Source organism: Tachysurus vachellii, chromosome 16, assembly GCF_030014155.1.
Source record: "Tachysurus vachellii isolate PV-2020 chromosome 16, HZAU_Pvac_v1, whole genome shotgun sequence".
NCBI lineage: Eukaryota > Metazoa > Chordata > Actinopteri > Siluriformes > Bagridae > Tachysurus > Tachysurus vachellii.
In genome coordinates this window covers 13,630,056-13,642,610 of record NC_083475.1, presented here as the reverse complement: position 1 = coordinate 13,642,610, position 12,555 = coordinate 13,630,056, and the positions used below count along the sequence as shown (strand labels likewise).

The window sequence follows — 12,555 nt, the reverse complement described above, 5'->3', positions numbered from 1 at the left end:
GACACTGCACCAGATTGGTAGTGGGACAGTGGTGTGCCTTTTACCAGGTGGAGACCTACAACAAGGACAGTAAGAGAAGGGAAAAAGGAAAAGTAAAAATGAATTGAATAACGATGTAATCACACTATTTCACAGTGAAAAGATTTCTCATTCACTGGAATAAAACCATTACGCCATGACAACAAACGATAGCTGTTTGCTACAAGTGGCATCTAAGAGCTTCAGCAGATAATTATTATGTGTAGCAGCAGAACAACAAAAATGCTCAGTACTCTTTGCAGGTCCACCTTGAAGCCATGTCAAAAACAATGAGTACCTAAATGTCCTAAGACAGCATTTATGACATTTATGACACAGTAACATCCAGCACTTTAGCACAAAAGCTACAAAACAATTCACTTGTCAATTCATTTTCAGATGAATTCACAGAAATCATTAACTGGCTTTATCTAAAAACAATTCAGTTTATAAAGACAAAAAGGTAGCATTTTTTCTTTTCAAACACACTAGAGACATCAATATAGATCTTTACTGTTTGGATGTACTTTATACTATATATACAGCTTAGGAGAAGAGCAGCTGCTCTTCTGTACTGTATTGCAAAAACCCTTGCATTGGTTTAGGCACCATACAAGGATAACACCTGTTCGGCTCCTGCTAGAGCTATAGAAGACCTTTCCAACTGGGAGGAGACCCAGAATATTTGGGGGATCCCCCAGGTAGATATCTCCCATTGTTTCAATATTACAGGCTGTTTGTGAAAGTTTCAAGGGGGTACTTATGCAAACCACTATCTCCTCTATCAGTCTCATCTGTCGGTTCATATATAGAAAAAGCATGCAAATGACTATATATGTTGTAAAAATGTACAAAATTGAACCCAGAAATTAAGATATTAAGCATCAATAAAGATTTTTTCCAAAGCCGTCATGTGCCACCCATTTTTCTATAACCTGCAAAGGGCCTGGTCAATGCTCTGAGCAAAGAAATGAGAACCTCTGTCCAGCAGGTCTGGACAGTGGCATTAATCTTCTCCGGTGTGTGTTCTGCATTAGAATCAGCTCTTTAGTAGTGGGCTCACATTTTAGACACGCTGATAATCCCTGCACCAGCATGCTGTGCAAAGAGTGCCGTAAATGAGTCGGACAGCAGCGGACAGGGCAGATACCAAGGTCAGTCTTTTACTTTAGCTGGTATGCTCTAATTAAATCACAGAATCCTGCATCGAACACCAACAGCGAGACCCCTATTCTGCCATAAGCCAATTAAATTTGTGGCACAAGGTGAAATGTAGCTCGGCACGTCAGACAGTGAAACATGGCCCGTCTGGAGCATGTTCAGTATGCCCTATTTCACCAAGCAGGAGACAAAGTGGCACAGAGAAGTGAATAATCAAAATACGATCCCCATTCTCATCTGCGATTGAACACCACCCCCACCGTCTCCTGCCCCATCATTAGTATTACTAAATCCAAACCCAAACTACAGTGTCCATCAGGAAAAGGAGAAGAGAATGAATGAATGAATGAATGAATGAATGAATGAATCCTTCATCCTTATGTTAAGAATACTTTTTCACAGTAGTAAACGTGACAATAAAGACCTTCTTCAAAATAAATATTCAGCCAGTTTCACTAAAATTGATTAAATCTAACAGACATAAGGCTTTGTCATATTTTGCCCCATTGATGTAGCCTGCATTTTTGGTAACAGCAATTTCAAAGTTTATTATTTTGAGTTTTTTAATGCACATTTCAAGCTTCTTGACTTGTTTTAAAGGTTACATAGAACGTATCTAATGGCCTTTAATGCTTCTGTGTTGAAATATTACGCATTAATTGTCGCATAAACCTTTCCAAAACAAACTTACACGTTGCCTTCACAAACATGGCGGAAACTGGAAGGGGGCTCTTTCCTACCGGTATTGAGTCAATCCTGAATAACCGCTATTGGACAGAGTTTAAAAAAATCTAACCAATAGAAGGACAGACAGGGAATAAATAACCAATCCTTGAATCAGAGGCGGGGCTTATCGGAAAACGGGTGGGAAAGGAAGCGGAATTAGGAAACGCAGTAAGATCATATGACCCGTTGTGATCACTGCCTGCTTTGCCAGCAACCACGAACAACATGGCGTGTTTACAGACTTTCCCAGGCGTGTTTGCGGCGTTGTGTTTGTTGTTTCTGTGTTTCCTGCAGCCTGTAGAGGCTTATGACGGCGGGGACGCAGTGGCTCTGCTCTTGGGGATGGCCGTCACTGTGGTCGGCTTCTGTGCGTGTCTCGGCTGGTACTCACGGAGACGCAGCGGACAGTTTTGATACGACCTGTAGGCCTGAGATCTCCGGAAATGTCGCCTCCTGAACCCCAAAAAGCCGCGCTAGCTGGTCGCAACTTCCTGAAACTGACTCTTGATACCACGGTGGAAAAAGAAGGCTATAAAAGAGGGAAGTCGTGTTACAGCTGTTGATGTTTAAAGTCAAGATGCGTTTCCGGTGGACACACCGGGATTCAAGCACATCTGTACAACATCTGGACGTTCCTGTCATGTCCTGACTCTACACTCTCTTCTTTTCTTCTTCTTCCTCCTGCTATTATTACATATAACTCACATGCAAAAATGTGCCCTGATGTCACTCAGGTTTTTAAGCACTGGAAGTCGTGTTGCCTTTGCTGTTTTTCACTTAAAACGTGTGGTCTTAATATAGTCAGCTATACTTGAAAGATTATTGCTTCTTCCATATGCTTATTTTATGTAATAAACTCTATGAATGCTGCAGCCTGGTCTGTGATCATTTCCACTAGATTCACTGATGATTATCTGGAACACCTTCAGGTTTATTTTGATTTGTTGATGCTTGAATACGGTACAGTAAAGTGTAGCGTACGCGAACATAGGAAGTAGTGATGCTGTTTAATGATTTATTCATTTCTTCCATCTTCTGGAACTGCTTTATCATGGTCAGGGTGGCGGTGGAACTGGAGACGATCCTTGGAACGTGGGTTAGGAGGCAGGATTGGAATGACTCATTCTCACCCAGGGGCAGTTAAGAGTCACCAAGCCGCCTGCTGGCATTTTCAGGAGGTGGGCAAATACATGTGGAGAACATACACAATTCTTTAGATATTACCCTGAGCTCAGGACTGAACTAGTGACCCAGAAAACGTTACCCCTAATTTACTCTGGCAACCTTGGTAAGTTAGTTCTAAATATATAATTACCTCTAATTCTCATAATCACTTTCCCTAAATTAACGTTTACATCGGATAATGTTTATAATCCAGATATGTACATCGATTTACTGTTAAAAGTTATTATTGGAAATAAATAATTTACTGATTCATTAATACGTTTGTTTCCATACAGTTAGGTGTAGCTTGCCTTCTAAAGAAGAATTAGAAATTTCTTGATATGATTTTAAATTCTAATATCTGTGTATGTTTAAAATATATATTTTGCTTGGAGTGGCACAGCCGGTAACTGCCACCCCCACCTCCAGTGCATCAGTTCAATTTGGGCCTCAGTTTGTGTGATGTTTTTCATTCTCTATGCCCCTTTTCCACCAAAAAGCTAGAACTGGTGCTGGTTCAAGGTTGGTTCCACTGGTAAACCTTCTAAGAACCGGTTCGCCTTTCCACCGGCTAAAGAGCCGTCACAGAGCCGAGTCTGACGTCACTATATACGTGTCACGTGTCCCAGCAACTTTAGCGCAGCCGCGGCAAACACAAACACGTCAACAATAGCGGATTGCCTTACTGTTAATGCTCATGGCTTTGTGAACCTACATTAACACCCAAACGGAGCGAATCCAACGTGTACGTGCAGCTCCATGTAATCTGTATAAACGGAGGTTGTAACCGAGAAAGTACATAACGTTATTTTTCATTAACACAGAAAAAAGTTAGCCTTAGCATGAAGCTACTTACTATCATGTGTGCTTAAAATAAAAAAGTATTAAACATTAGTATACTTAAGCTACATTATCAAATGCGCTAACAGTAGCCCCGCCCACAGCCCCTGACACAAGCGGTTCTTAAGTCTAGACCAGCAACGTTTTGGTGCTACTTAAGAACCACTTTTCCTGGTTCAGAGCCGGTGCTTTGGCTGTCGAAACAGAAAGAACTGGTTCTAAATTAGGCTCTGGCTCCGAACCAGCACTCGAACTGCCTCGGTGGAAAAGGGGCATTTGTGGGTCTTCTCTGTTTTTTTAACCTCCCAAAACACATGCCAGTGGGCTGATTGGGGCATCATTCAATTGCTTCTTGGTGTTTGTGTGTATTCTACCCAGCAATGCACTGACATGTTTTCGTCCCTTGTGGGAAGCGCTCAGGATCCACCACCACCCTGACCAGATTAAAGCTGCTACTGAAGATGCATGTTATATAGTATATAGTTGGGATATGCGAAGAAAATAATTCCACTTTGCTGTAATGTACATGTGGTGATAATAAAGGCTTTCATGTGGCTAATTCATTCTGATATATATTCATTCTCATATACATTCTCATATATATAAAGCCACATTTAAAAACATTTTGCAATAATAATAGATAATTACAGATATAAAAACATTATATATAACTCACACACACTTGCTTACAGTGATCACTTTCTTACATGCTTACAGTTTTATATATATATATATATATATATATATATATATATATATATATATATATATATATATATATATATATATTAGTGTGTATGTACATACGTATATATGTATAATAAAAACATATATTATTTATATATATATATATGTGTGTGTGCATAAAGTTATATATATATATAATGTTATATCAATGTTATAATGTTTAAATAATTTTTTTCTGTAATTATCTGTTTTTATTGCTAAATTTTTTTTTATTGCTAAATGTCCATTAGACTTAAAATAGAAACAATTATTCAACAATTAAAACAATTAAAATAGAAATCAATTTAAAGACCACTCATCTCAAACTGGCCTATATCTGAGGACATCCTTTGTCCGCCTGTTTGTATATGAGAATGGGAGAAATGGACCAGTGATGCTGCCCCCCATTGTGCAGATGTTGCCATTGGAGACGGCGCTGCTGCTGCTGCTGCAACCGGAGACCAGACGCGGCTCCGGATCACGAAGAGCGTCAGTGCGCATGCGCCGTCTGCACCGTTTACTGTATATTCACAGTGGGGGGAATAGGGGCAGACGACAAAACCAAGCCCTTTTTTTTAAACGGCGAAGTGGAATCTAACATGTAAATAACATCCAGGAGTCAAGGGGGAATATCAACAGGTATGTTTTAATTAATATCTTTGTTGTCGTCTGTGTGCCACTCGCGGTTCACATGCGGCTGGGAATCGATTCACAAAGCGGCTCTAGTTACAAACTGCTTCACCTAATGGACGATACGCTTCTGACTGAGATTCACTCGACGGGAAAAAATATAAACAAGCTATCTGACACTGACAATGAGGTAAAATCACATTTTAACCCATTTGTTGTCCAGAATAACTAGTTTGGACTCTTGCTTTTGTAAACATGGCGAGAGAATAAATGCTTATTCTAAAAAAATAAAATAAAATAAAACACACATACACACACAAGAGATGATGTCGAATGGCTTTTACTGCTTCTTCCATAATGAAAACACATTATCACTCGGTCTAGGTGTTTATATCATCCGTGTATATCCGTGTACATGTAACAGCACCAAATGATCCGAGATTAATAACCGAAATTTAGGATTTGAAAAAAAAATAACCGTTAATGACCGTTATTTTATAAACGTTCAGCCAAAAAAAAAAAATACAGAATGTTCTCGATTTTTTTCCTTCACAAACCCATATGTAGGCTGTGTGACAGAATAATGCACCATTATCCGTTTTCACTGAATTCTTTATTATTATTACTGTTATTATTATTTGTTTTTCCTGCCAGGAGACTGTCAGTGATGTTAGCACTGGGTTAGCTCCGTTAGCCCTTCGCTAATTTCACCCGACACACGAAGGCTGACAAAGATTGTTCTTGTTAAATAGAGACCAGACACCGATTCTGCAGAGTCCCTGGGTGGGAGCAACAGCTTTCTGCTGCATTTCTATAAATGTTTCACTCCATCTGCGCCAGAACGGCGACCAAACCTGCACTTAATTCCTTTTGTCTATTCTGCGTATTTCTTAACGCACAGCACTACCTAATATTCATATTCTTCAGACTAATGAAGCTTTTAGCTTAATATGACAGCTTCTTTTCAACTGAATTGTATCGTTGGCAGTGATAACGACTGTATCTTTTCGAGTTGAACAACCCAACTGTGGCTCTGCACTAGCTGCATACCATTAGAGCTGAAATGTGATGTTCAAATAGCTAATGGACAGAAACAAATACCAGAAAAATGACATAAAGTACCAAATCTCCGAACCTGACATAGTGCGAGCGATGGCATATAAAAACAGCATGTTTGTTTAATGTTAGCAAATCCTGATGGGTGGATCGTATTTCTCTGGGATTTTTTTTTAGGTGTGATGAGACAAAGGAACAAAGGATGCCTTAGAAGAGAGGCAGAGAGCAAGGCTGGAATCTGCTTCAAAGCACACCGAATGGATCTATCTCTTCTCCTTGCATCCAGATCATGATACTTGGCTTAAAGCTTTAATCATCTTTATGATCCCTCCTCCATCTATGGCGAACTATAGCCATGCAGGGGACCACAACATCTTGCAGAATGTCTCTCCCCTCGCCACATTCCTCAAACTAACCTCCCTGGGCTTTATCATCGGTGTCGGTGTTGTGGGAAACCTCCTGATCTCCATCCTGCTGGTCAAAGACAAGAGCCTGCACCGTGCACCCTACTACTTCTTGTTGGACCTGTGCGCCTCAGACATCCTGCGCTCAGCCATCTGCTTCCCCTTTGTATTCACCTCGGTAAAGAACGGTTCGGCGTGGACATACGGCACTCTCACGTGCAAAGTCATCGCGTTCCTGGGTGTGCTTTCTTGCTTCCACACAGCCTTCATGCTGTTCTGTGTCAGTGTGACACGCTACCTAGCTATCGCACACCACCGCTTCTATACCAAGCGGCTGACCCTGTGGACGTGCTTGGCTGTGGTGTGCATGGTGTGGACACTGTCAGTGGCCATGGCCTTTCCGCCTGTGTTGGACGTGGGCACATACTCGTTCATCCGCGAGGAGGACCAGTGCACGTTTCAGCACCGATCGTTTCGTGCTAACGACTCGCTGGGCTTTATGCTGCTGCTTGCCCTGATCCTCCTGGCCACCCAGCTTGTCTACCTCAAGCTCATATTTTTTGTTCACGACCGCCGCAAGATGAAACCGGTCCAGTTCGTGCCTGCTGTCAGCCAAAACTGGACCTTCCACGGGCCAGGGGCCAGCGGACAAGCAGCGGCTAACTGGCTGGCTGGTTTCGGACGAGGCCCGACGCCTCCAACCTTGCTGGGCATCCGGCAGAACGGCAATGCGGCAGGCCGGCGGCGCCTCCTGGTGTTGGATGAGTTTAAAACTGAGAAGAGGATAAGCAGAATGTTCTACGTCATGACTTTCTTCTTCCTTAGCCTGTGGGGTCCATACTTAGTGGCATGCTACTGGAGAGTGTTCGCCCGTGGCCCTGCCGTGCCAGGAGGCTATCTCACAGCAGCTGTATGGATGAGCTTCGCTCAGGCTGCCGTCAATCCCTTCATCTGCATCTTCTCCAACCGTGAGCTCAGACGTTGCTTCAGTACCACACTCCTTTACTGCAGAAAATCCAGGTTACCCAGGGAACCCTACTGTGTTATATGAAGGCTACATTTTTTTGGGGGGGTCTTGGGTACATTTTTTGGCTCCCCCTTGGTGGTCAGGGGTACATCCTTCTTGTATAGCTCTCATTTTCTTCATCTTCTTCAGTATAACCCCTGTACACAGCCCTGCCCTCACCCTGTAGGCCTGGTGTCAAACTGTCAATCAAACACACCTCTCAAAGTGAATCAGTGTCGGATGTGAAGCTTGAAGGGAATAAAATAATCAGGGAGTGGAGGAACCCCTCCTGTGTTTATGTTCTAGTAAACAACTGCTGTGGGAATGCCGTTTTAAAGCAGATAAGCAAAAAAAAAGAAGAAAAAAAAACAACAAATGGAAATAAAAAGAAAGAAAGAAAAATGGAAACATGGAATCAACGTGATTTTTTAAAATAATGGACTCATTTGTTCGCTTTGGATAAGTTGAAGACTCACATTGTATATGACAGAATCAATGGAATGGTTTGCGTCTAAAAGTTGCACTAAGCTAAAAAAAAATGATAACAATGCTTTTTTCCTGATTTGCATTGCAAGGATGTCTAATTTTTCCCCTCAAACTGACATACGAATGCTTTCTTTTGCAACAGACTACTCATTTACTGTAAGTAAACAAAACATGTAAGGTGACAAACTCTATTGGAATACACCTTCACAGGAGGATTAAATTGGTTTAAATGTAAGTGATATCTTTTTCAGTTTTTCGGGGACGGATGGGGAGGGTTCTGGGACTAAAGGGTTACTGATGTGTGGTTTTCCAATTACAACTTTAAATTATTTCCTGTAGTTTTATGATCCATGCAGTACGTCCTTGTCTGGCAGTATTCTTTTTTCTTATCTCGGTTTCTAACGGTCGTGAAATATTTGGGTTTTAAAAGTTGCTTTTGAGAACCTTGTGCTAAAATGAACGTGGAGAACCAGTTCAATGTGTCATATCCATGTTACCCAGCCACTGACATTGTTCGAGTATTGCTGATACCACTCCAGATGTTCTTGCCTTAATGGTTCTGATATTTGTTATTTTGGGTCCGATTTTCAAACGTGCTCCTCTGAAATGCCTCCAACAAGGAGCATTTTATCACTGAAGTAAAGTGCATGTTCATTTTAAAAGCATATCCACTTTCATAAGCATCGACACTGGAAATGCACCAGACGCCCCATTTCTCCTCCTGAAGCAGTTTTGCTGTACACCTACACTCCACTGAGTGCGCAGAGTGCAGGAAGCAGAGAAGCGCTTGCGTGTGTGTTTGTGTGTAAGCTGGACAGCTGTCACGTCAAGACCAGAGCCTTAGTATAAAATCTTGCACAATTTGTAAAAAATGTAATGGAAAACAACAACAACAACAAAAAAAAACCATTGTATTTAAGGCACAGAGTCTTGTTTATACCCAACATTTGCTCTTTATTGATTGTTTTGATTAACTTTTTTCTCTTGTGGCCATTTTAATATTTATTATGTATTTTTTTGTATATTATAGATAAATAGTGTGTAAGTTTGTGAGTCTTTTATTTTAGAGTCCCGGATGTGAGTACTGTTTAAGTTAGGATTGCATTTGCTGAAAGTTAACTGTGTAATCTGTTGCTTACATTTTTGAAAATAAAATTTTACATTTTGCAAAATGCGAAATTTCTTTTGATTGAAAAGCAGCCAGTTTAATTCCCTATTTAATCATCAGAGTTCCCTATTTAATGAGTGAAAGCTAAAGTGACATGAACTTGATTTATTTTTTTTTTTTTACAAAAGCAGATCCTTTTTATCGTTCGTACATTTTCAGATGTACTGAATTTCCTTTCAGTGAAACATTGCTAATGTCCGCACTGTTCTCTGAATACACGTCCATCATTTTGTTTGTTTGTTTGTTTGTTTGTTTTTAGGTGGTCCATTTATTCTGTTTTTCTACATCCTGGTTTCTGTTGTTCCTTCATCCTGTACATGCTCCTGTTCCTGTCAAATGTACATGACAAATGTCATACAATCTCAATGTCAACTGAGCTGAAAAGTCATTTTATTTGAACCGTAGTCTTTTTCTTTTTCTCTAAATACAACATTACTGTCTTTTCTAAAAGGCTCCCGTGTGACTGAAGTGTGGCCCCCTCTGCCGTGTGCTTTTTATCAATAAGCCTATTACTTCTTAGTAAAGGAAAACCATGAAGAATTGCTCCAGATAAAGAGAAAGACCGCAGATATTTGTATAAAAATATTTGGCCTGGTCCTTGGCAAAACTCTTAGGCATCCTATTTTATTTAAATCCTTATTTAATTTAAATGTTATCAGTTTAATTACTAATTTAAAATGTATTAATTTTAAATTAATTAATTTTAAATATTTTAATCTTAAAATTGTATTTTATTTTATTTTATACCGTTCTATCTCGTGCCTGACTGTGTTAAGAGAAAATAGCCAATTTTCAGTTTCTAAACAGTCTTTGACTAAAAAATGAAAACAGAGATATGTAACACACTTAAATGAAGCATCAGGTCTAATAAGTAATAGAATTTATTTTTTTTATATTAAAACATAGGCTTTCAAAGATTATGAAACAGCTTGAAACTTTTACCAGCCAAATGATTTTAGTTTACTTCTTTTAGTTTATTTTTCTATGTAGAACCATTTCCTTTATTTATCTGTGAAGGCAGTGTTGCATTACACATCTTCTTTACATGTGATTTTTGCACAGATATAAAATACAATAAGAAGGTTGTTCACTTTTATAGTTTCAAATCTTTTCTAGCAGTTCTGCCATATACTGAATAACATTCTTTGAGCTGAATAACTGAACAATCTCCAATGTACTATGACAGATAATAAGATCTTTTACCTTCCTGTCCTCAGATTTGTAGTTCTTTGTTTTTAATCATGCACATGTTTTAAAATGTTGAATACATTCAGTTTATTGATGATTTGGTTATTTCCATTTTTTCACATGGTGAAAGAAACATTTGCCTGGAGGCTGTTTTGTGTGAAATTTGTTACCTGTTCACAAATTTCTCAATTATATTACGAAGGGAAATGAATAGAAAGAAGTTAGCAGGCTGTAGTGTTCAACTTGTTTCAAGGTTATGGTATTTGCTTTGTGCTTTTACATCTTGTTTCAACAGCCTGTGTTCTCTCCCAATAGAATTCTGTGTATTGATTTTGTGTCCATTTTTATATAACATGGCAGACTCTGAAGTGAGACAAAAGTTTGCCCAGTGTCCCTAGAGTGGAAGCACAAAACACAGATCCTTCCTTCATCCTCTGCTAAAGCCGTGACACATACTTTGTCTTAACTCTTATTTCATGTTCACTTTTTAGCATGCCTAGATGCTTTATCGTTCATACAGTAGATCATTTTCAATAGAAATGTAACTCTAAAATGTTTTTAAAATGCAGTATATATATATTTACCTCAATGCATAGAGAAAGAAATCCAGGTATAAACTCAGAATGCAATTCACAGACATAATGCATAGTAATATATAGTAAATAAATACATATACTCAATACATAGAAATATAATCCATTGTAAAGCCTCAATGGATGAAAAATACAAACAATTATATAAATCCCATGCATAGAGATATTTGTAGAGATTCACATGCTTAGGCAAAATTTTTACCTTCATGTTTACAAAAATATGACATTTTTTTGTTCCTCTCAATGTTCATGATCGTGTGTTATGTTTGAACAATAATTTTTAATCAAAATTCACACAGCGTCATATCGTCATGCTTTAGTAACTTCCTTGTTTCCAGCTTTCATATTGAAAGTTTCCTGTCCTGTGGCTTGTTTGATAATGGTATTGTCCTCAGCCGCTAATATGCATCTGAGGTGGAGAAATAAGTCCATAACATGCTTGAACAGTCAGGCCTTTTCTCTTTTGTTTAGAGGGCAGGCGCTCTTTTTGTATTCTGCTTCTGTTATGCGCAATATAAAGCATCTTGCTCTGTTTGTGCATTAGAATTTGCTTCAGGCAGGTGGTGTGTGTGTGGGTGTGTTTGTGTGTGTGTGTGTGTGTGTGTGTGTGGTGGGGGGTTCATTACTACACTGTTAGACTGGGCAGTAAAGCAGGATTGGGGCCATAAGGTCCATGCTTCCCTCAGCATTCCCAGGTGAAATATCACAGAAGCAGCTAACAGTTATTGATGTTCCAAAGCAGGACGGTGTTGTTGAGGCAGGACTGGAACAGTAGGGGGTTATTGTGGGTAGCCAGGGGGCACCTTGCCATTGCTGAAGCACAGCTGTAGATCGATACCTAAAGTGAACCGTAATGCAGAAATCTTTTCTAACCATTGTTAAATATGCACAGTAAAACAGTTATATAAAAACAGAATCAATGCTAACTACACCAGCAGGGTCCGATATTTGCCATAGTTGTAATCAATCCACAGTCAGATGCTTTAACGGTGATGAAATATTAGTGTTGGTGTGATGAGAGGCAGTGGGAGGAGGAATAAGGGGATGGTGAAACCCGTGTTCAGCGTGTTGCTGCGCCTGCAGTGCATAAACAGCTTTCCAATGTGTTTGTTGACAATCTGTCGCTTTCCCTTCCTCTTTAAAAAAAAGTGTGATTATGCTTGAATATGCTTTATCTGTATGATATGCACGCCAGAGTGAAGAGGAAGGAAGGTGGTTTAGCCAATAAAAACAAGAAGATGATCGGCAGCCCCTTGAGGTCTGCCTCAACAAAAGGTTGCTGTATTTCTCTTTAGCTGGTCTTGGAATACAAAATAACAAACAGACACTTTCAACTATTTAGTTTTGGACAGTGCGTTTTTGTCTATGACAGATTACTGTGTTTTATGC

General features: G+C 39.5%; 2 protein-coding genes across 3 annotated transcripts; both read left to right on the top strand.

Moving 5' to 3' along the window:
* Positions 1-2,054: 2,054 nt before the first annotated feature.
* On the top strand, positions 2,055-2,777 carry LOC132858816 (small integral membrane protein 30-like). The gene has a single exon (XM_060889291.1). It carries the CDS (start codon positions 2,131-2,133, stop codon positions 2,317-2,319), a length of 189 nt encoding a protein of 62 aa, XP_060745274.1. The 5' UTR covers positions 2,055-2,130; the 3' UTR covers positions 2,320-2,777.
* Positions 2,778-5,138: 2,361 nt separating this feature from the next.
* Positions 5,139-9,286, top strand: gpr85 (G protein-coupled receptor 85). Of its 2 annotated transcripts, none has more exons than XM_060889560.1 (2): positions 5,139-5,274; positions 6,499-9,286. In XM_060889560.1, the coding sequence occupies exon 2, from the start codon at positions 6,643-6,645 to the stop codon at positions 7,774-7,776; it is 1,134 nt and encodes a 377-aa protein (XP_060745543.1). In that variant the 5' UTR covers positions 5,139-5,274; positions 6,499-6,642; the 3' UTR covers positions 7,777-9,286. The 2 variants fall into 2 exon arrangements, with proteins under 2 accessions (XP_060745543.1, XP_060745545.1); XM_060889562.1 differs by lacking the exon at positions 5,139-5,274 and adding an exon at positions 5,300-5,455.
* Positions 9,287-12,555: the final 3,269 nt, after the last annotated feature.

Coding starts and splice junctions, on each gene's coding strand:
- LOC132858816 (XM_060889291.1), top strand. CDS start 2,131: ATGGCGTGTTTACAGACTTTCCCAGGCGTGTTTGCGGCGTTGTGTTTG.
- gpr85 (XM_060889560.1), top strand. CDS start 6,643: ATGATCCCTCCTCCATCTATGGCGAACTATAGCCATGCAGGGGACCAC.